General features: G+C 37.1%; 1 protein-coding gene across 2 annotated transcripts in view; it reads left to right on the top strand.

Moving 5' to 3' along the window:
• The window catches only part of KDM7A (lysine demethylase 7A), a 55,700-nt gene that overhangs the window by 17,450 nt on the left and 20,010 nt on the right, over positions 1–18,240 (top strand). For both annotated transcript variants that reach the window (XM_072354587.1, XM_072354579.1), the window contains exons 2-9: positions 4,533–4,618; positions 9,566–9,683; positions 10,457–10,617; positions 12,391–12,532; positions 12,822–13,008; positions 13,514–13,676; positions 15,545–15,632; positions 16,356–16,462. In XM_072354587.1, coding sequence (XP_072210688.1) covers positions 4,533–4,618; positions 9,566–9,683; positions 10,457–10,617; positions 12,391–12,532; positions 12,822–13,008; positions 13,514–13,676; positions 15,545–15,632; positions 16,356–16,462 — 1,052 coding nt within the window. The remainder of the gene's footprint in view (positions 1–4,532; positions 4,619–9,565; positions 9,684–10,456; positions 10,618–12,390; positions 12,533–12,821; positions 13,009–13,513; positions 13,677–15,544; positions 15,633–16,355; positions 16,463–18,240) is intronic.

The following is an 18,240-nucleotide window of genomic DNA, read 5'->3' as shown; positions in this document are numbered from 1 at the left end:
AGGAAAGGAATAGGAGACAGAGTCAAGGAAAATGGTGTCTTGTGTGGGAACTGGCTTCTTAATGCATTCATTCATTTTTTCCATATTGAGGATGATCCATTTTCTGCAGTCCTCTGGCTAGATCATGAGAAGTTGCTCAGATTTCTCAATTCATGATTCTTATTTTCAATATGCAATGTATATAGGGAGTATTAGGAGCTGTCTAGGAGGAATATCTTGCTATCAGTGGATGTCTGGACTACTAATCTCTTAAGCATTTTGTGATGAAATTGTGTAGTTGGTCATCCAAACATCTTGTATTTTGGCAACTGTTGTCTTATGTAGCGTGATGTTTGTATTCATTCCCATTTATATACCTGGAATTTTATATAATGTTAGCATATACAGACTATTTGTTTTAATAAAGTGGAAGAACTTTTCAAGCTCCTTTTTAAGGATGTGGAAAATAAAGCCTTGAATCAGGAGTGCTTTGTTTTTATTTTTTCCCCTCAAACCTGGATTCATTCAGTCAGATCAACAGAAGCAGTTCAACAGTCTCAAATATTTCACACCCATAAATAATCCATGATACTTCCTCACTCTCCCTTCAAAACAAAAGAGAGAAAATGCAGCAAAAACAGCTCATGAGTAAGGATGGGGAGTTCATTTGCCGATTACCCTCACAAGCAAAACACTGCGCATAAGAGAGATTAATGGAACTTATTGGCTGCTGATAACAGACCAGAGCTATGAGAATGAAAAGCGAAGTAAAAACGCTGTCCCTGGTCCATCCTTTCCACCTCCTCCTCCTGAACAGCACAGTCAAATGAGAAACGGGCTGCTGTCAGTCTGTAGTTCTTCTCCACCATTCCTTCATGGTTACACTCTGTACCTGCTGTACCCTGGACTTCTCCAGAAGCAGCTCATGGGCATATGCTCTGTGCAGATTTGCTCAAGCTGCTGCCATGGGCAGCAGGGGGGGACAGCCTGCTCCGCTATGGTCATCTCCTGGTCTACAGGAGTGTGCCCCGGTGGCGCAGTGGTAGAATTGCTGCTTGCAACACCGGAAGCCTGCGGTTCGAATCCCCCTGTGGCGCAAGGGGTAGAAGTGCCGCTTCTCTACACAGAGGGCTCGAATCCCGGGAATTGGACTCGATGATCTCTAAGGTCCCTTCCAACTCGCACGATACTGTGATACTGTGATACAGAGAACTGCTCTGGTCGGAAGCACCTCCTGCCCTCCTTCTGTACTGACCTTGCTGGCTGCAGAGCTGTTACTCTCTTGTTTGCTCACTCCTCTCCCTGAGCTACAGTTCGCAGCCATTTTTCCTTTCCTCCATCCTGCTCTCCCAGAGTTGCACCCAGTGTTACTCATGGCTCAGCTCTGGCTGCGGTGGGTCCCTTTTGGAAGTAGCTTGAGTTGGCTCTGATCTGACATGGGGCAGCTGCTGGGATCTGCTCACGGAGGCTTCCCCGCAGCCCCCTGCTACCAAAGTGTTGGTTTGTAAACTCAGTGCAAAAGTTTTTGAACTTCTGGATTGCACAGGATATAGTCCAAACATAAAGTTGTTTAATTAACATACTGAAATTATCTGTACCATCCTTATCTACTGACATCTAAATTAGTAGCCTTGCTGCACTAGAGAACAGCCTTTGTAAGGTTGTTTTTGTTTTTTTCTTCTCTCTGAAAGAAGACTTCTTTTTCCTGCAAGTAAAACCTGGGAACTGCCAGTATTTATCACATATGTTAAATTGTACTCTTCTGGTTGTTTTGCATGCCCTCCTCCTGCATAACTAGAATTTGAAGAATCAAATGGAAACTTCAGGCTAAAGCAAAACCATTCACTTTCTCCTGAGACTTTAATCTGGAGAACTGGTTTTTTGAACTTTGAGTAGCAAGGGATTTCTTCACTTGCCAGGAATGGGTGTGTTGTTGTGTGTGAAAAAACTGCACATCCCAGTTTCATCTCCTGCCTCTTGCTGACCTTGCCTTGATACTATAGGATTAGTCTGCAGCTTCCCTGCAGGAGATGAGCAATTCAGAAATGAGGTAATATATACTGCAGACGTTTCAGCCCGAATGGGTGGAGAGGTGAAGGATAATAATGATATTTTATTCAGGAAAACAACTGGTATGTTGGGAGTATTGCTGTGTTTGAGTATGTTAATGCTTTCCAGACTCTCTGCTATCTCCTAGTGACCTTGCTTTGATGCTGGAGGTCCACAGTTGTACTTATCACAGTAATTGATTGTTCGCTTGTAGCTGGAATGATTTATGTCACATTTGTCTCTGTATGTTGCAGAAAGAGACTCAGGGAAGTGACTGGTAGTGGTGCTGCATGTGATTGATAGACTCCATGGCTTCCTTTTGTCAGTGCTTGTTCTTGCAGGTGCTGGAGCCTCATGTGCCCTTTGCATCAGTTAGGCATCTGCTGGTATTTTCCCTTCCCACATCTCTCAGTTAGGGTATTGCCTTTCCAGTTAGTTCTGAGCTTAGAGTATAAATTGTACACTGAAAATATTTGCTTTCTTTATAATTACCAACTCCCTAATACTATTCCAGTGTCACCCATCTCTGTACGCAAAGCCTGTGGTGCCTTCATGAAAGTCTGTGGAGTTAATCAAGCCGGAGAGCGTTTTCAGTAGTTAAAGGAATTTCTGCTTTTATTTTCAGGCTACCTGTAACGTTTTATAAGATAATAAAATTAATGATCATATACGGAATATGACAGTTGTCGTATTTTCAAAGGTCTTGCCATCAGCCAGTTAATCTGGCTGAGATGACAAATGGGTTAGATAGATACCAAGGGAAGGAATAAAGGCAGTAAATGTAATTTTTGTATGGAACACTGAGTCCCATTGAACAGTTGTGTAAACTTGGGCAAAATACAGTCCAATATGAATATCTACAGCTATTGAAAAACCAGATATTTAGCTAAAATATGGGGATTCTCCAGTGTATCTCTAAACCAGCCTTCTGATCTGGGACTTTCACAGTGGATCTTTAAAACAATTTTATTACACAGATTGAGATACTTATCTCAAAAAAGAGAATAGAGTGTAGAAGCAGAAAGTGATGGGATATGCATTTTCAAAGAAGACTTTTGCCTTTGTTTCTGTTTATATGTCAGCTGAATTATCATGCAATAACAATTTCTATAGTTGTGGTCTTAAAAAGAGAAATGAATTATTGCAGGAATTATAGTGAAACTGGCAGCTGAGTTTTATATTTAGATTTTAGAACAGTGTACATATAAAAAGCTATATAACTTAATTTACACGTGGCATTTTGTGAGTGGATAAGTGGAAGGAACAGCTGAAGCTGTTGATACAGAATTCAGAATGATGTACTTCTCGTTGAGAGGTGCTTCTCAGATTTGACTGGCTCATTGGTACCCTTTGAATGCTTGACTAGTATGTTGTGTTAGTAGTATCTACTGATGTTTATTGGATCTGTCAGCAGTTTTGGCACTTTGCAGCTAGAGAGTAGATTATTTGGAGATGTATCCTTTCAAAGCTTCAGTTTTTTGGCTGTCATTGCACTTTTGATATGAAGTGGCTACCTGAATGTAGTGATGTTCAAGTTCCCACGTTCTTTGAATATGTTAAATAGAAATATGTAAACATGGTGTAAATATTCAGTGTTGTAGTCTTGTTTCTCTATTATAAAATCAGCAATTTTCTAAGCTTCAATGAACTTTTTAGGGAAAGAACTCTGTCAGGATTCAGATTCTACAAGTAAGTTGGGATTTTTTTTCTTGAGTGCTCTCACAAGAGCCTGGCTTCTCCAGTTAACCTCTAGTATTTCATCTTCCGAAAGACTGTCTCTCTTTTGGCCTTAAAGTAGTGTTGTTTAGATAGTTGATTAGATGCTTCATCGCGACTACCAGGAATGTCTTCAATCCTGCTTCGGCTGTTTAAGCAGGCAAAAATTTCACCAAGCAAATATTACTACAAATGGGATTTTTAAAATTACAAAAACGTTACTGCTGTATGATTTGTGTGACTACACATATAACTAACTCACCTAGAACCAGCAGGGTGAAAGTTGCAGGGAGCATGCTGAAGTATTATTCACTGTCTTGGATATAGGAGTCAGTTATGTACTCCTTGTAAAAATAAGAAAAAAGAAATATAGGAAAAAAACCCTCATGACCTCTTCTACAAAATGACAGCACATAGGCTTCATATTTGTATGAAGAGAGAATTGACTGAGTGATTTTGTGTACACTTTTACCATAATCAGAATCAAAGACAGATTTTTGTGGGGGTAGGGAGGTATTGATGTACACTGTGGACTCTTTTTAAAGTAATTTAATTCCTGTTTTTTTTTTTTTTTTTTCTGTTACTTTAAATGACATTCTCTTTTCAGTGGTAAACAAATTATTACTTAAAATTTATGTGGCAATCCAGTAGTTGAGATAGTTTGGTAGCTCATTATGATTTTGTAAACTAAGCATGTTCTAGTAAAGACTTGAGATGTAATTATTTTTTAGCCTGAAAAAATAAATCTTGCATGTATTCTCATTAACATTTAAAAAATATCATTGCAGCTGTGTCGGGGTAGAGGAGCATCATGCTGTTGACATTGATCTGTACCATTGTCCCAACTGCGCAGTTCTTCATGGACCTTCTCTAAGTAAGTGTGCATTATTCAGGTTTTATTTTACAGTTCTAATGTTTTCTCTCCAAATACAGTTGAAGAAAAAAAAAAAGACTGTTCAGAGGAACATTCAAGATGAGTTTGATTATTTAGGAGTTACCGGTTCTGTGACTAACTTTGAACTGATAAAAAACAATGACGATAACAACAACAAAACCTGCAAGCTGTCTTTTCTTGAGAGAGTCTCCTTGATCTGAAGGTGCAGATAGAATAAAATATAAGCCACAGCTATAGATTGGAGAAATCAAAGTGTACGGAGATAAGAGAAAGCAATCTGTACTTGGCTGAGAGGGAGGCAAAAATTAGGAAATCATCATTAAAAGAAAAGAAAAAAGAAAATTCAATTGCAGGTAGTGATGCTTTCTCCTGCTGCACATATGATAAACTGTTAAAAAAAAAAATAAAGTTCCAGAAGGCTGCTTAAGATTTCTGTATTTTAATCATCAAAATTCTGATACCTAGGAAGACAACCTTGAGATGTCCAAGTTAGCTTTCTTTGCTTTCCTGATGCCTAAGGGCTGTATTCCATGACAGTCCAGTGAAGTTTGAGAATCGGAGCTGGAATTGCTCTGTTTTTCCCTTATGTCCTTGAGAATTGCACAGCCATGTATTCCAGGTATCTGGTATGTAAATACGATTCCACCAAATCCCTCATGGAATTTTATGAGTTGCCAGAAGTGAATGTGGAGTCAAGAGAGACCTGTTTGGTTCTCCTTTCAGTAGGTACCTTTGCTGAAGAGATCTGAAGTAGAAAGATTGTAACACCGGACTTAGGAAGAAAATATTCTTGTCTTTCTGTAACTACTGCAAGGATTCTCTTTTATCTGACTCCTTAGGTTCCCCCTACATCTTCAGTTCTCAAATAAAGTAACATGATAGTGAGTTTCACCTGTCCAGTTTCTCTGTTCAAACCTGAAAAATATCTATGTATGCTTAGTGTCCACACATTGTGGGCATTTGAGTTTCTTCAATACGTGTTTTTTTCCTTGCTTGAAGATCTTGTAACAATTTATAGCCATCTAATGATTTAGAATCTCTACAAAGCTGAATTTACCATTTAGAAACAATCATTTTAAATCACTGCACTATCAGTGGTGGTCTTATGGAGTATGAACAAAGTGATTAATTTCAGTTACTGACGCAATTAAGATGTCGTATGATAAATATCTTGTACATAGGTTATATTCACTGCCTTCAGTATTAGCTACCTTCAGGTTAGGTGCTAAAAGGTAAGTTGAGTGCTCTTTTTATGTGCTTGGAGTTTTATTATTATAGTTGCATTTTTCAGTTAGAAATCCATGTGTCTTCTGTAAATAAGAATACAAATATTACCCATATATTTTCTCACCTTTCTGCCTGGTTTTTGTGTTTATTTATTTATTTATTTATTTTGGGTGGGGAGATAGTTATTCTTTGGGGGAGAAGGGTTTGTGTGTGTGTATATGTGTGCATGTGGAATACTGGGGCGAGGGGAGGATTGATATCAGACTTAAATACTAAAGATCTTGGAAGTTTGGAACTTTATTCTTTTTGTTTGGCAGAACTAGTGTGCTTCACCATCCTCTTGATGCTTGTGAATAGCCTGTCTTGTAGTGCAGAGACTTCTAGCTCTCACTCTAGCTCTGTTTCACCTGTGGCAATCTGACAGTAAAACAAGAGTCATTTCTGTGTTGTATGGCCTTTTCAAAAGACAAGAATCCATAGTAAAAATTATCTTTACTACTTCATATTGCCTCAAGTGAGTAGATAGTCTAGATTTAGTAAAAGATTCAGACATATCGCTTACCTGCCCAAGCAGAAGTGATATGTTGAAATATGTCTTCATCTGCAGTTTCATTAATTGTATTCAGCTAGGCTGTCAGAATCAAATCTTTGATAGTCTGTGGTTTGGACATCAGCATGTTTTAGAGTTGGGAGAGGCTGATGTTCGATGACTTCAAATGTTGCAGTGATGCTGCACGGCTTCAAACCTATGAAATTATGTATGTAAGTAAAAAGCACATCTTTTATTTACTACTTCATATTCTAGACTCTATTTGTCTAAAAGAGTTCCAAAGAAGACCAGAATTCAACTGTGTTCCATTTAAGAGGACAAGCGAATCTGTGATTTTGACAAGCACTTGCATATATAACCCAATATAATCAAATGGCATTGTGCAAAAAAAATTTACTAAGAACATGCAAGAAACATACATTTTATATTACCAAGCGGATTTTCATTAAGTATCTAACAAAATAAATGACATTGCTTCCAGTAATGAAAAAGAAAGCTACTGTGTGCTTCTTAAAATTTTCCACTCTTCCCGTGCTAACATTTCTCTTGCCTTTTCCATCAGTGGGTATCACATAAAGGACCTCTCACAAGGCTGGGGCCTGGTTGTACAGATGTGAGTGCTTCTTGGTGGTTCCCTTTTCAAGTGTGTGCATGATATCTGAGGCAAACAGACAAGTGCGGGCAGGCGAGGAATAGAGTTTGCCTAAGCTGGGTACAGTTATCAGCTCACTGTTCTGGCTGTATTGAGGGACTGGGAGTGAAGGAAGGTAGTGCTTTATGTCTTTTAATGTTTTTTTAACATTTGTTTTAATGTGAGCACGGGGATTCATTCTGTTAGGTATTTTTTTCTTGCAACTGTTATTGTCTTGTCTTAAGGAATTATAAAGCTGCAGAATATAAGATAAAGTTTTCATTATTGTTCTGTGTTTTTTAGCATTCTCTTATTTATGGAAGCATGAGAAATGCTGCAAGTGTTTAGTAGAGGAACTTTAATTTCTGTTTTTCAAGTGTTGGAAGGTCAGACTTTTAAAAGTTCGTTTTGTGCTATAAAATCTCTTAACCAGTCATATCATCTTACAGCTTTAATGAGCTGTTACAACAGCAGTGAATTTATGAGAAGCTACTCTGTTGCAAATTAATATCACCCACTAATTTCTAGTGTTATTATTTATGACTGAGAAAATGGTTTTGAAAACTTAATAAACTTGGCTTGGTTATTTATGAAGTTTTACTTTATTTGAATAGTTGGCTCATTAGCAGACTCTTCAACACTGATTGCGAGGGTAGCAAACAGATATAAATGTCGCTTTACTCTCTTAAATGCCCTCCAAGGGGTACATTTTGTCACTTATGCTTATCAGTAGGAATAACTTTGTTATGCAGTGGCTGTAAGATGTCAGTTATTCCTATATAAGCAACTGATACTTTTGCAGAAGCAGCATTAAAGTTTTGGGATCTTTTTCCCTTTTAAAATCCTTTGCTGTTAGCTATCCTTCATGCTATTGTTAGCTGTGGTTTTGGTATAGTGCTAACTTCTTTTGAGTTTGGTTTGTCGTGACTGATATGTTTAAGGATGAGCTCTTATTAAAGTTCAGATTTGTATTAATGTAGTTGTTTAGCTGGGGTATATTTGTGTTGCATGGTGGTTTGTACATGGCCTATAAGAGACCATTTATATTGACTAGTGGCAATAGCTTTCTCCTGTATTTCTTGTGCAGATGGAAGTAAATTTCTGCTTAGTATTATTGTGTTTCAGATCTAGTCACAGTAAATATACTTGGGGTAGACTTTCAGTAGCAACCATCAGATGCTGTGGAACAGAGTTTGGCTTAAATTTGGTGGATTATTTTGGGGAAAACTGAAACACAATCACCTAATAATTATCTTTGTTGTATTTCTTAGTGTGGTAAGTGGTGCGCTGTTAAGTCAATAGCAAGGTAGCAAGCTGGGGACTGTCAGAGATCCTTTTTGCTGTGGCATCTGTTGGGAATTTAATAGGACTTTTGCTAACAGATAGTGTGAATGCATGCTTCCTTTTGAAGTAGTGACTTTCTGTTCTTTATAAATGAAGTTATGAAATGGATGCGTGATGAATTAAGGTGAATTAATTACATATTTGGAATGAAATAATTTGTTATTAAGTAATAAAAATTTCGAAGACAGGTGGTAAGTTTACCAAACCATAAATCACTTATTCCTCTGATGCACGTAAAACTGAAAAAATGGAAATGGAGGGGCTCTATGGAGCCCAACTATGCTTTACAGTAGCTTTTTCTTGTTTGAGTATCTCTTGTTTTTCAATGGCATCCATCACAACGGCTTTTATGAAAATATTGAGTTATTCATTTTCATCTGCCCTGTAAATAGAAGAAGCTGTTAAAAAAAAATGCAATTTAGTTACTACTGGATTATCAGACTTCCAAAATTATGATATAACATTGATTTTATTATTTATTCTTTATGAATATTTTGCCATAGTGAATAACTTGAAGCAACTCAGGAGTTCATTGTTTTGGGGTATGCTTGCATTATAAGTGTTTTATTTGCAGAGTAAATACTGTACCTGCTAGGATAGTTTATACCCAAAAGTGTTATGGAAATGTAAGTAGTAGATAAAGAAAGGTGCTTTTGTTTCAAGCAGCTTGCAGTGGTGAATAATGGTATTATCAGATTGTATGTAGCTGTGTTCCTATGGCCAGACAGCACAATGAGATAAAGTCATATTAATTCTGTGTTAATGCATGAGAGGAAGAAGTGTAAGGATCTTGAAGAGACAGGATTCTTCTCTTCACTTAAGAAAGTGAGGTTTAGGAGATAAAAATTGTAGTTTCATTGACTTGAGATTTGGATAAATTTCAGGATGTTACTGTATACTTTCATTATTCTGAACTGAGTATTTGAATTTCAATCATTGTGTATAACATGTACCGGTGTTCTCCAATGGAAGTGGCTCTAGAAGTGTAAGTAATTATTGTCAGGTGTTCTGAAGGTTTCATTTTTTGCAGATGAATAGTTTCACCTGTATAAACACTAAAGTTTGTTAATTGCTGTTTTGGGGCTGAGGCATGCCTGGTTCACTGACAGAGAGACTGTTAATCTGAGACATCTGATTTAACTAATTCAAAGTTTAATCCTTTTGAAACTCGTAGTGAAAAAGAGGAGGAACTGGCACAGACATGACTACACAGAGTTGGATGATGGCTCCAAACCAGTGCAGGCTGGAACACGGACCTTTGTTAAACAGCTGCGGGCTCGCTCTTTCCCAAGGTACAGAAGCTCACTTTAACATTTTGGTGAAAAAACAAAGGCCTAAGATGACTTCCTCCTCCTTACGAATTCTGTCTTTCCACTGTTCTTATCAGTTGCTAATCCCTTTCCTCAGAGCTGCTCTCTAGCCACTTCATCTCCCAGTCTATACCTGTTCCCAGCATTACTCCGTTCCAGCTGCAGCACCTGGCATTTTTCTTTGTTGAACTTCAGCTGTTGCCGACCACCCAGAGCTCCAGTCTGTCAGTGTCCCTCTGCAAGGCAGAGTGGATGCAACAGCATGAGTGGCTGACTTCTTTTTTTTATTTATTTTCTTAACTGTTAGAATATCATCTATCTCTATAGTCCAGGTGAGGAGAGAATGGGAAATTACTCCTCAGTTGATTCATTCCAGATAACGTAGAACACTTACTATGTTAGTAGTGCACCCGTTCTCTCATGCTGTAGAGGAAAGTAGAGAAATTTTTTTGTAGCAGAAATAATCTGTGTGGTTGTTTTTCACACTTAAATGTGTTATAGCTTATAACTCTTCAAAGGAGTTTCTGTTGTTCTTATAAAAATATATTTTAACATTTTTTCTGATAATTCTTTTTCCTCATCCTTTCACATTACTATGCTAAATCACATAGAAATACAGTGAGTTTCCAGGTAATGTGGAATAATATTGTTCAAATGCAGCCATTTCAACCATTCTTCCTTGTATTCGTGACTTTTTTTTCAGTAGTTTCAGAGGATGCTCTTCTGCTAATATTCCATGATTTCTTGTTTGTTAGTGCTGATGAAGTCATTTTGAAAATGCATGGAAGCCAACTGACACAGAGATACTTGGAGAAACATGGGTTCGATGTACCTATTATGGTTTCTAAATTAGATGGCCTGGGGCTCAGACTTCCTCCACCAACTTTCTCTGTTTTAGATGTGGAACGCTATGTAGGTAAGGGTCACTGTGGAATAAGTGCAAACGGTCCCCTCTGTAAAGTAAAATAAATATTTACATGATTCTAAGAGCTTCTGGAGTGCTAAATATATATTAGATATTAAGTGCTCCTCCTAACCAGAAGAGTACAATTAAGCTACCGATTTGAATTTTGTTTATGTAGATATGTGATGGGAGAACACCGTTATTTTTCAACTTCCAAGTGTGTTGACTTTGGTGCGAGGTGAACATGGAGTGATGTTTTTGTTATGCTACAGGATTGTCCGTTTTGTGAGAACTGAATGAAACACTCTTAAGATTGATAAGGATGAATCATTGGTCAGAATATTGCAAAACATAACGTTTTGAGCTCAGTGAATTGGCTTTTTCAAACTAAATAAATCTTTCTGGAAACCTTCCCACCATGGCCTCCTTTGGTGAGAGAGCCAGAGCTCCAAACAATTTCTTCCTTACCCGATCTCTTGATAGTCTTTCATCATTTCAACTTCATGCAGTTGTGCAGTACGTAGACTGAATCATTTTGAGCATGAAGTTTGTTGTAGTAAACAGTGCTGTTGAAAAGTCTGTGTGTGGGTCTTTGTTCTTATGAGAACTTCATATAATTCTGAGTACTAAAAGTAGAACGTCTGTCTATCGGTGTTTTACCATGGCAACAGAATAGAGGAAATATATGGTATAGGAAATACTGTTGCTGTTACGATGACTATAAACAGTAATGTATTCTGCATCAAAGTGTAATTGTTGTTTTGATATTTCTGAAGCTTATCTTTTGGAAAACTGTCAGTTCAGTTTCAGAGGAAAGTTTGATCATCTCATTACTATGCATGTATTTTGCCCTGCCGCTTTTCTCTGGTTTAGGAAAAAAATGGAAATGCTGCAGACTTACCTTTTTGTCATGGAAATTAAAAATAAGAAATCTCAACAAATACTATTCCAAATAGCATTTGTCAAGATTGTGCTCATTTTTAATTTTATAAATATGCATCTAGATGCATTCCAGAGTTAAATTTCAGGTACGATCCCTGCATAACTAAATGCACTTAATACAATTACTGTTATAATTTTGCCATTACTCCTTTATTTTGGCTAAAGGTTACTTCTTGCTTGTCTAGTTCTACATCTTTAAATATGTGATGTGTATGTTTGTGTTATGTTTACAAATGAAGCCTGCCTTAGTAATTTCATTGAATTATTAAGACGTGTGTGCTTAAAAGCCATTCATGTATGAAAAGGTGAGAGCATAGGATGTTTGTGAGTGTCTGCATAGTTTTCAACATAAAAAAGCTATCAGTCAGTTACGTTAAAAGTTCAGTGCAGTTTGCTAAAAACTACAAGCTGTGAGCAGTAAAATTTGTTATTTGTAAAGAATTCTTTGTGGGCACTGTGTTAAATATTCAAGTGAGGTAAATATTCAAAATTCAACTTTTCTATACTATTCTTACCAGTGAAAGCCACAAACCCCGTTGTTATTATTTTAATCAGTTGCGGTGATTCTGTATTGTTCCTTTTATTCTTTTTGCTGACCATGGGGAAAGAGGATTTGTTTGTACACTGTTCTCAGTTGTGTCCATAGCTGACAGTAACAATTAAAGCTTGACCTAGTTAAAAGTTGGTTTATACCATCTCTGTTCCTCAGGAATGCTGGTAGTAGCAGTGGTTTTGTGCAGAAATACATTGATAAAAGCTGGGAAAAAGTAAAATTGTTCTTGTACATGTTAAATAATTCTTTTTACCTGTGACAGAATTAAGAAAGTAATCCTATTTTTACAGGTGGTGACAAAGTGATAGATGTAATAGATGTAGCAAGACAAGCGGACAGTAAAATGAAGCTCCATAATTACATTAAATATTTCACAAATCCTGACCGACCAAAAGTATTGAATGTGATCAGCCTGGAATTCTCGGACACAAAGTGAGTATTGACTGCAATTTCTTGAATGTAGGAAGTGGTTTTCACAAAGGTGAACAGCATGTATATGGATGTAATGTCTTTAGCACTAAAGTTAAGAGGCTGCATATTTTATGTAGACAGCTACTGTGATGTAATAGGGATATAAAATAGTTTTATTAATTCATAAGTAGTAATTTTGTGGGAAGTATGCATTTAATGCCATCATTTGAAAAGAAACAGAAACACAACAGAAATGAGGGGCACTTGCTCTTGGTCTTATTTATGTATTTAATTTTTTTCTTTCTTAAAGGATGTCTGAGTTAGTAGAAGTACCAGATATTGCCAGGAAGCTTTCATGGGTGGAAAATTATTGGCCAGATGATTCTGTCTTCCCTAAGCCTTTTGTTCAGAAGTATTGCTTGATGGGTGTCCAGGACAGCTATACTGATTTTCATATCGATTTTGGAGGAACTTCAGTTTGGTACCACGTTCTCTGGGTATGAAAGCTTTTTGGTTTATGATTGTATGATTGTCACCTCTTGAGAGTGGAATTCTGTGCTTAGAAGAACGCGTGAGGAGTTTGAAAGTGAATTGGTGATCATTGGTGTCTCATTTTCATGCTTTTATATTGGCACACTGTTGATGACTTCAGTAGTATAATTGGTTGGCTGACCATTTTAATTGATTGGTAGGTTTTGCAGTAAGGTTTTAGTATTTATTTAAAAATCGAAAATTAAATGAAAATCAATGACACCGTTGAGTGTTTTTTTACATTACAAGACACATGTCCCTCTTTCCCCTTATCCTTATTGGTTACTGTCCTATTTACTAACTTCGGGCAACTACAGTTGCGAAACAGTGAGTTAGGAAACACCAGTGTTCCATAGTAGAACTACAGAATTCCACCATTTATGTCAGTTACTTTTAGTGCAAATGACTCAGAGGGTGTACTGTCTGGCCAGGAGGGCATGCATTTATTCACTTGATGTTTTTGCTTAATAGGGTGAAAAAATATTCTATTTGATCAAGCCCACTGATGAAAATTTGGCTCTGTATGAGTCTTGGAGCTCATCTGTTACCCAAAGCGAGGTATATTTTGGAGACAAAGTTGACAAATGTTACAAATGTGTTGTAAAACAAGGACACACTTTATTTGTTCCAACAGGTAAGATGTTACTCTTATTGTTAGGACTTAACATGTTTGATTACCAGGAACTAAGGATATCCTAAAATGACCCATTATCAGTATTTGTTTTATCCTGGAATTTTGAATGGAAATAAATCCAAAACCAAATGCCATGAGAATTGGAGTATGGCATAAGTGAATGGTGAACTCAGTGAATGGTGCTAGTTTTAAGCGGTCTTTGGTACTAAGACAGTAATGACAAGAGTTTATTGTTAGTTTAGTCTGGGGAGGTGTGCACGCGATAGAACTGAAATACACATCCTCCTTGATCCTTCATCTGCTATGGTGAGTGAAAAAATGAAACGATAATGATAAAGGCAAAATGCAGTTGGATAAACACGGAAGTCTTCATTCTGCTGCACTTTGCAAAGAATAGAAATAAAACAAAGCAACTTACAATATTAATTAAAAACAAACAAACACATCAAAACCAACACATGCCAACCGATCCGTTGCTTGTGCGGTTGTACCCTGTAGAACGGTATATGAAAGGCTGAAGTTTCCTTCACAGGCAATATAGCAGGTGTGGTGTTTACTCAACACAGTTGCTAGTTTCAGATTTTTCTTTCTGTGTGTGCTACCCAAATACTAAAACTGGTTGTTTTTGGCTGAATGAGGGCATAGATTTAGCGCTGGTTAGCAGTATATAGTTAGTTGTGATTTGGCCTGATCTTGCATCTGCTGAGGAGCTTTCTCAATTTATCATAGTATCATAGTATTGTGCGAGTTGGAAGGGACCTTAGAGATCATCGAGTCCAACTCCCGGGTTTCGAGCCCTCTGTGTAGCGAAGCGGCACTTCTACCCCCTGCGCCACAGGGGGGATTCGAACCCGGGCCCTCCGGTGCTGCAAGCAGCACTTTATACCACTGCGCCACCGGGAGCACACCGGTTGCCTATTCTCTGTCAAAACATAAAGTAATCTGCAAATGTGTGACCAACTGCTCTTTAGAAAGATCTCTATGCATGTCAAATCAGAACAAGTCTGTGTGCCTATTGTTACCTTATTTACATTAAAAACGCACAGTATAAATCTTCAGAGCAAATTTTTAATTAGGAATCTAATATGTTCTTTTGTGCACTTAATTGAAATTATCCAGTAGCAATCAGTTGGATTGATAGTGTAGTGTTGGTCACGCTTTGCCATACTGAATGGTAGAGTTTATAGGGACAATATTTCAATTATGTGACAAATTAGTATTCTGAGAATATCTAGACTAGGTTTTAAATAGATCATAATTTCACTGGGATTAGGAGGGCTGTATTTATTAATAATGTATAGAACTACTGGGTTCTTACAGTATTACTAAATAATAGATTTTTTTGTGTTGTGCTAGTAATTGAGTTATGGAAATAACATGTAAACATGAAAAGGAATATAACTTTTATTTGCCTTACTTTGTCTTTTGCTCAGTATGATTTTTCTATAGTAATTCCATTATTGTTAGCTGGAAGGAGAACTTTGGGGAATCTTTTACTTGAGAAATTAGTGCTGTTTGGTCCCCTTGACTTCCACCCAGTCAAAATGTCTTGAAGACACTGTTGTTTACGACTCCTTTACTAAACTTCAGTTCAACTAGATTTCTGAAACATATTGTGATCTGTATGTCTGTATGTTGTTAAGAACAGGACTATTTGTTCCTCTTCCTTTTCCATCTCTTTTTCCTTTTTTTTTTTTTCCCTTTTCCCTACCTTTTGTCTTCTTCCTCTCCCATTTCGCCCCTCTTTCCTCCCCCTTTTCCTATATTTTTTAGTATGTACATGCAAGTATTTTAAAACTTTCTTATTTAAAGGTCTTTCTTAAGGCAGTCAATATGTATGTACTAAGTTTCCAAATCTTTTGTATCAGGCTGGATTCATGCTGTGCTCACATCTCAGGATTGTATGGCTTTTGGAGGAAACTTTTTACACAACCTCAATATTGGCATGCAGCTCAGGTTAGTCTCAACTCTTCCTATACCTTTTCCTCAGTAAATAGGATATGCTTTTAATAGATACTTCTCTTTGTGCTTGTAACCAGGATCAAATGGGTACAGGCTCTCAAAGCAGACGATAGTGGCATTTTCAATTAGACTGTATCCACCACATACTCTTATTTCATTTCTGCAAAGTACGTTTCAGAACTGAAGGGTATGCATAATTTAATTAAAAACAAAGTAAACCTCACCCTCCAACCCCATTACTTTGGAGGCTAGTATGAATAAATAAACCAAAACTGAGCAAGCCCAGGTGTGCAACACTGAGTTGAAATGAGCATCCTCAAGTCAGCATTGCTCAAAGGGCAGCTGTGTTTAGTTTTTGTCCAAGATGTGGAGCTGTCTTCTAAACATATTGTTTTTATTTATTACAGTGGAATCCTGATAAAATTCCATCTGTTAAAAGATCACACACTGGGTTTGTATCCTAGTTTTATGAAGTCCAACTTTATTCTTAGAAGTGCAGCAGTCAAACTTGATAAGGTCAGAGCCTGGATGAGACCAGAGTTGAATCTTGTCTGTGGTCTTGTTGGGGTTTAACTATGTTGTACTTGACTTTTTTTATTTACCATGGCCGTGCTTATTTTATTTTATTTTGGACATTATATCAATTTGAATAATTACATAGTTAAAAAGTAAGTTGGATGACATGAATGCTTTTAGTTAATCTTTCTATTTGTTCAGGTGTTATGAAATGGAGAAGAGGCTAAAAACCCCAGATCTTTTCAAATTTCCTTTCTTTGAAGCCATCTGTTGGTTTGTGGCCAAAAACTTACTGGAAACATTAAAAGGTAATCCTTGTCTTACTTTTTATGGTGTACATGTGTCTGCTTTTATGTTTCATTGAAGGCGGAGAAAATTGTGTTGCTGCTGTTTGAACAGATGAAATGTTTTGAGCTGAACAGCCAAAACTGCCATCTCTGGTGGCATTCAAGAGGCATCTGGATGAGGAGCTCCAAGATATGGTTTAGTGGCTTGTTGTAGCAACGGTACTGGGAGGATGGTTGGACTAGATGATCTTGTAGATCCTTTCCAACCTTGTGATTCTATGATTCTGGGATGACTTTGGTGATTAAGGCTTTCTAGATAACTGGAGCTGTGCAGAATTTGTGGTGTACATGATGATGTGTGTAACTAGCATTTTTTAGCAAGCTACCAAAACTTTTGAATTGTTTATTAGTCTTTTATATGCAATGCTAACAGTGTATCTGACTAATGAAGATACTCTGATCGTCTAGCATATCTGAGATTCTGGCGCAGTGCAATTATACTACCTAACAGATAGGATTGATCTTCCGTTACCTGAAAAGACCTTGCTAAGGCAGATAGGATTTCATTATTATCACTTCTTACAGTAGACTTCTCCCCTATCATTTAAGGTCTTCAAATATCCTTTGGAAGCCTTTTTCTCCTTTCAGTAGATGACTCTCTAAGCGACACCATTGATTTATATCTGTGGGTTGCTTCATGGTGGCTTTACTGTTGAATGTAAAGGTTTTCTTGCATTTCTGTGATTTTCTTTGACCTTTTCAGTCAAGCTACCAGTTGTCTTCTGCTCCTTCTTGTCAAAGGAAAGGCACCCATGAGAGTTTTTGGAGGAAAAATGTATCAGTTCCCGTGAGCAGTGTTAAGTAATTTATATTAGTGTTTAATAGTAGATACCTCAAAAGGCACCGATTCTTGACAGTTTCCAGTCCCTTCCAAACTTACTCATCTAGTCCTTTAATTTTTGTTATCTGTGCCGATCTGTGATTGAGCCCGAGTGCTGACTTCACTTTCTTTTTCTCAAATGTCTCACCTGTCTAACTGCTGTTTGATCTTATTAATAAATATCACATTTCAAATTATATATTTCAAATAAATATGCCTTCTAAGGAGACCGCTGAATTTAGCCTCTGCTCTGGAAGAGATCACTCACATAACCATCTTATAAGGTGAAAACAGTATGGAAAATTATCTGTTATCCTTTCAGCCATGATATTTAGAAAGTTTTTAGAAATTTTACCAAATAAAGATTTTCTTTTTAACTGCTTGAAAGTTTTCTTTGGTTGGTCTCACATTTGGGTAATTAAAATTTACAAATGTGTCAGAAAATGTAGGAGTTGTATTTCTACTGGAAAATCAGTGGGATACATGTTCCTAAGTAACATAGAGATGAAGCTATGTATTTCATCTCCTCCCCTCTTCTATCATGTGACTCCTTGCTTGAGTAGGTACACTAGGAGCCTCTTGTGACATATGGTTCATATCTTAAGTGAGGATTATGAAGCTTATTTTCATGTTATCTGTGGGTTATTGTGAAATCATGTTATCTGTGGGTTATTGTGAAAATCCAGGATTTAGTCTTCCTTTGCTAGAGTGATGGTTAAGTTGGGTTTTGGCATCAAGTTTCATGTCTGTTAAATGCTTACCAGTCAGAATCCCTTGTTTTTAAATGAGAAATGATACTAATTCCTTTGTGAAATGTACCAGTTTGTAATACACTGAGCATGTGATTTTTAGAAGTACTTTGTGAAGTTCATGTCAGTAAGCAAAACTGGCATGCTGTGGTCCTTTTAGTTTCATTATC

This window comes from Excalfactoria chinensis, chromosome 1, assembly GCF_039878825.1.
Source record: "Excalfactoria chinensis isolate bCotChi1 chromosome 1, bCotChi1.hap2, whole genome shotgun sequence".
Classification (NCBI taxonomy): domain Eukaryota; kingdom Metazoa; phylum Chordata; class Aves; order Galliformes; family Phasianidae; genus Excalfactoria; species Excalfactoria chinensis.
The sequence above is the reverse complement of the archived record's forward strand: the minus strand, read 5'-3'. Positions and strand labels throughout refer to the sequence as shown.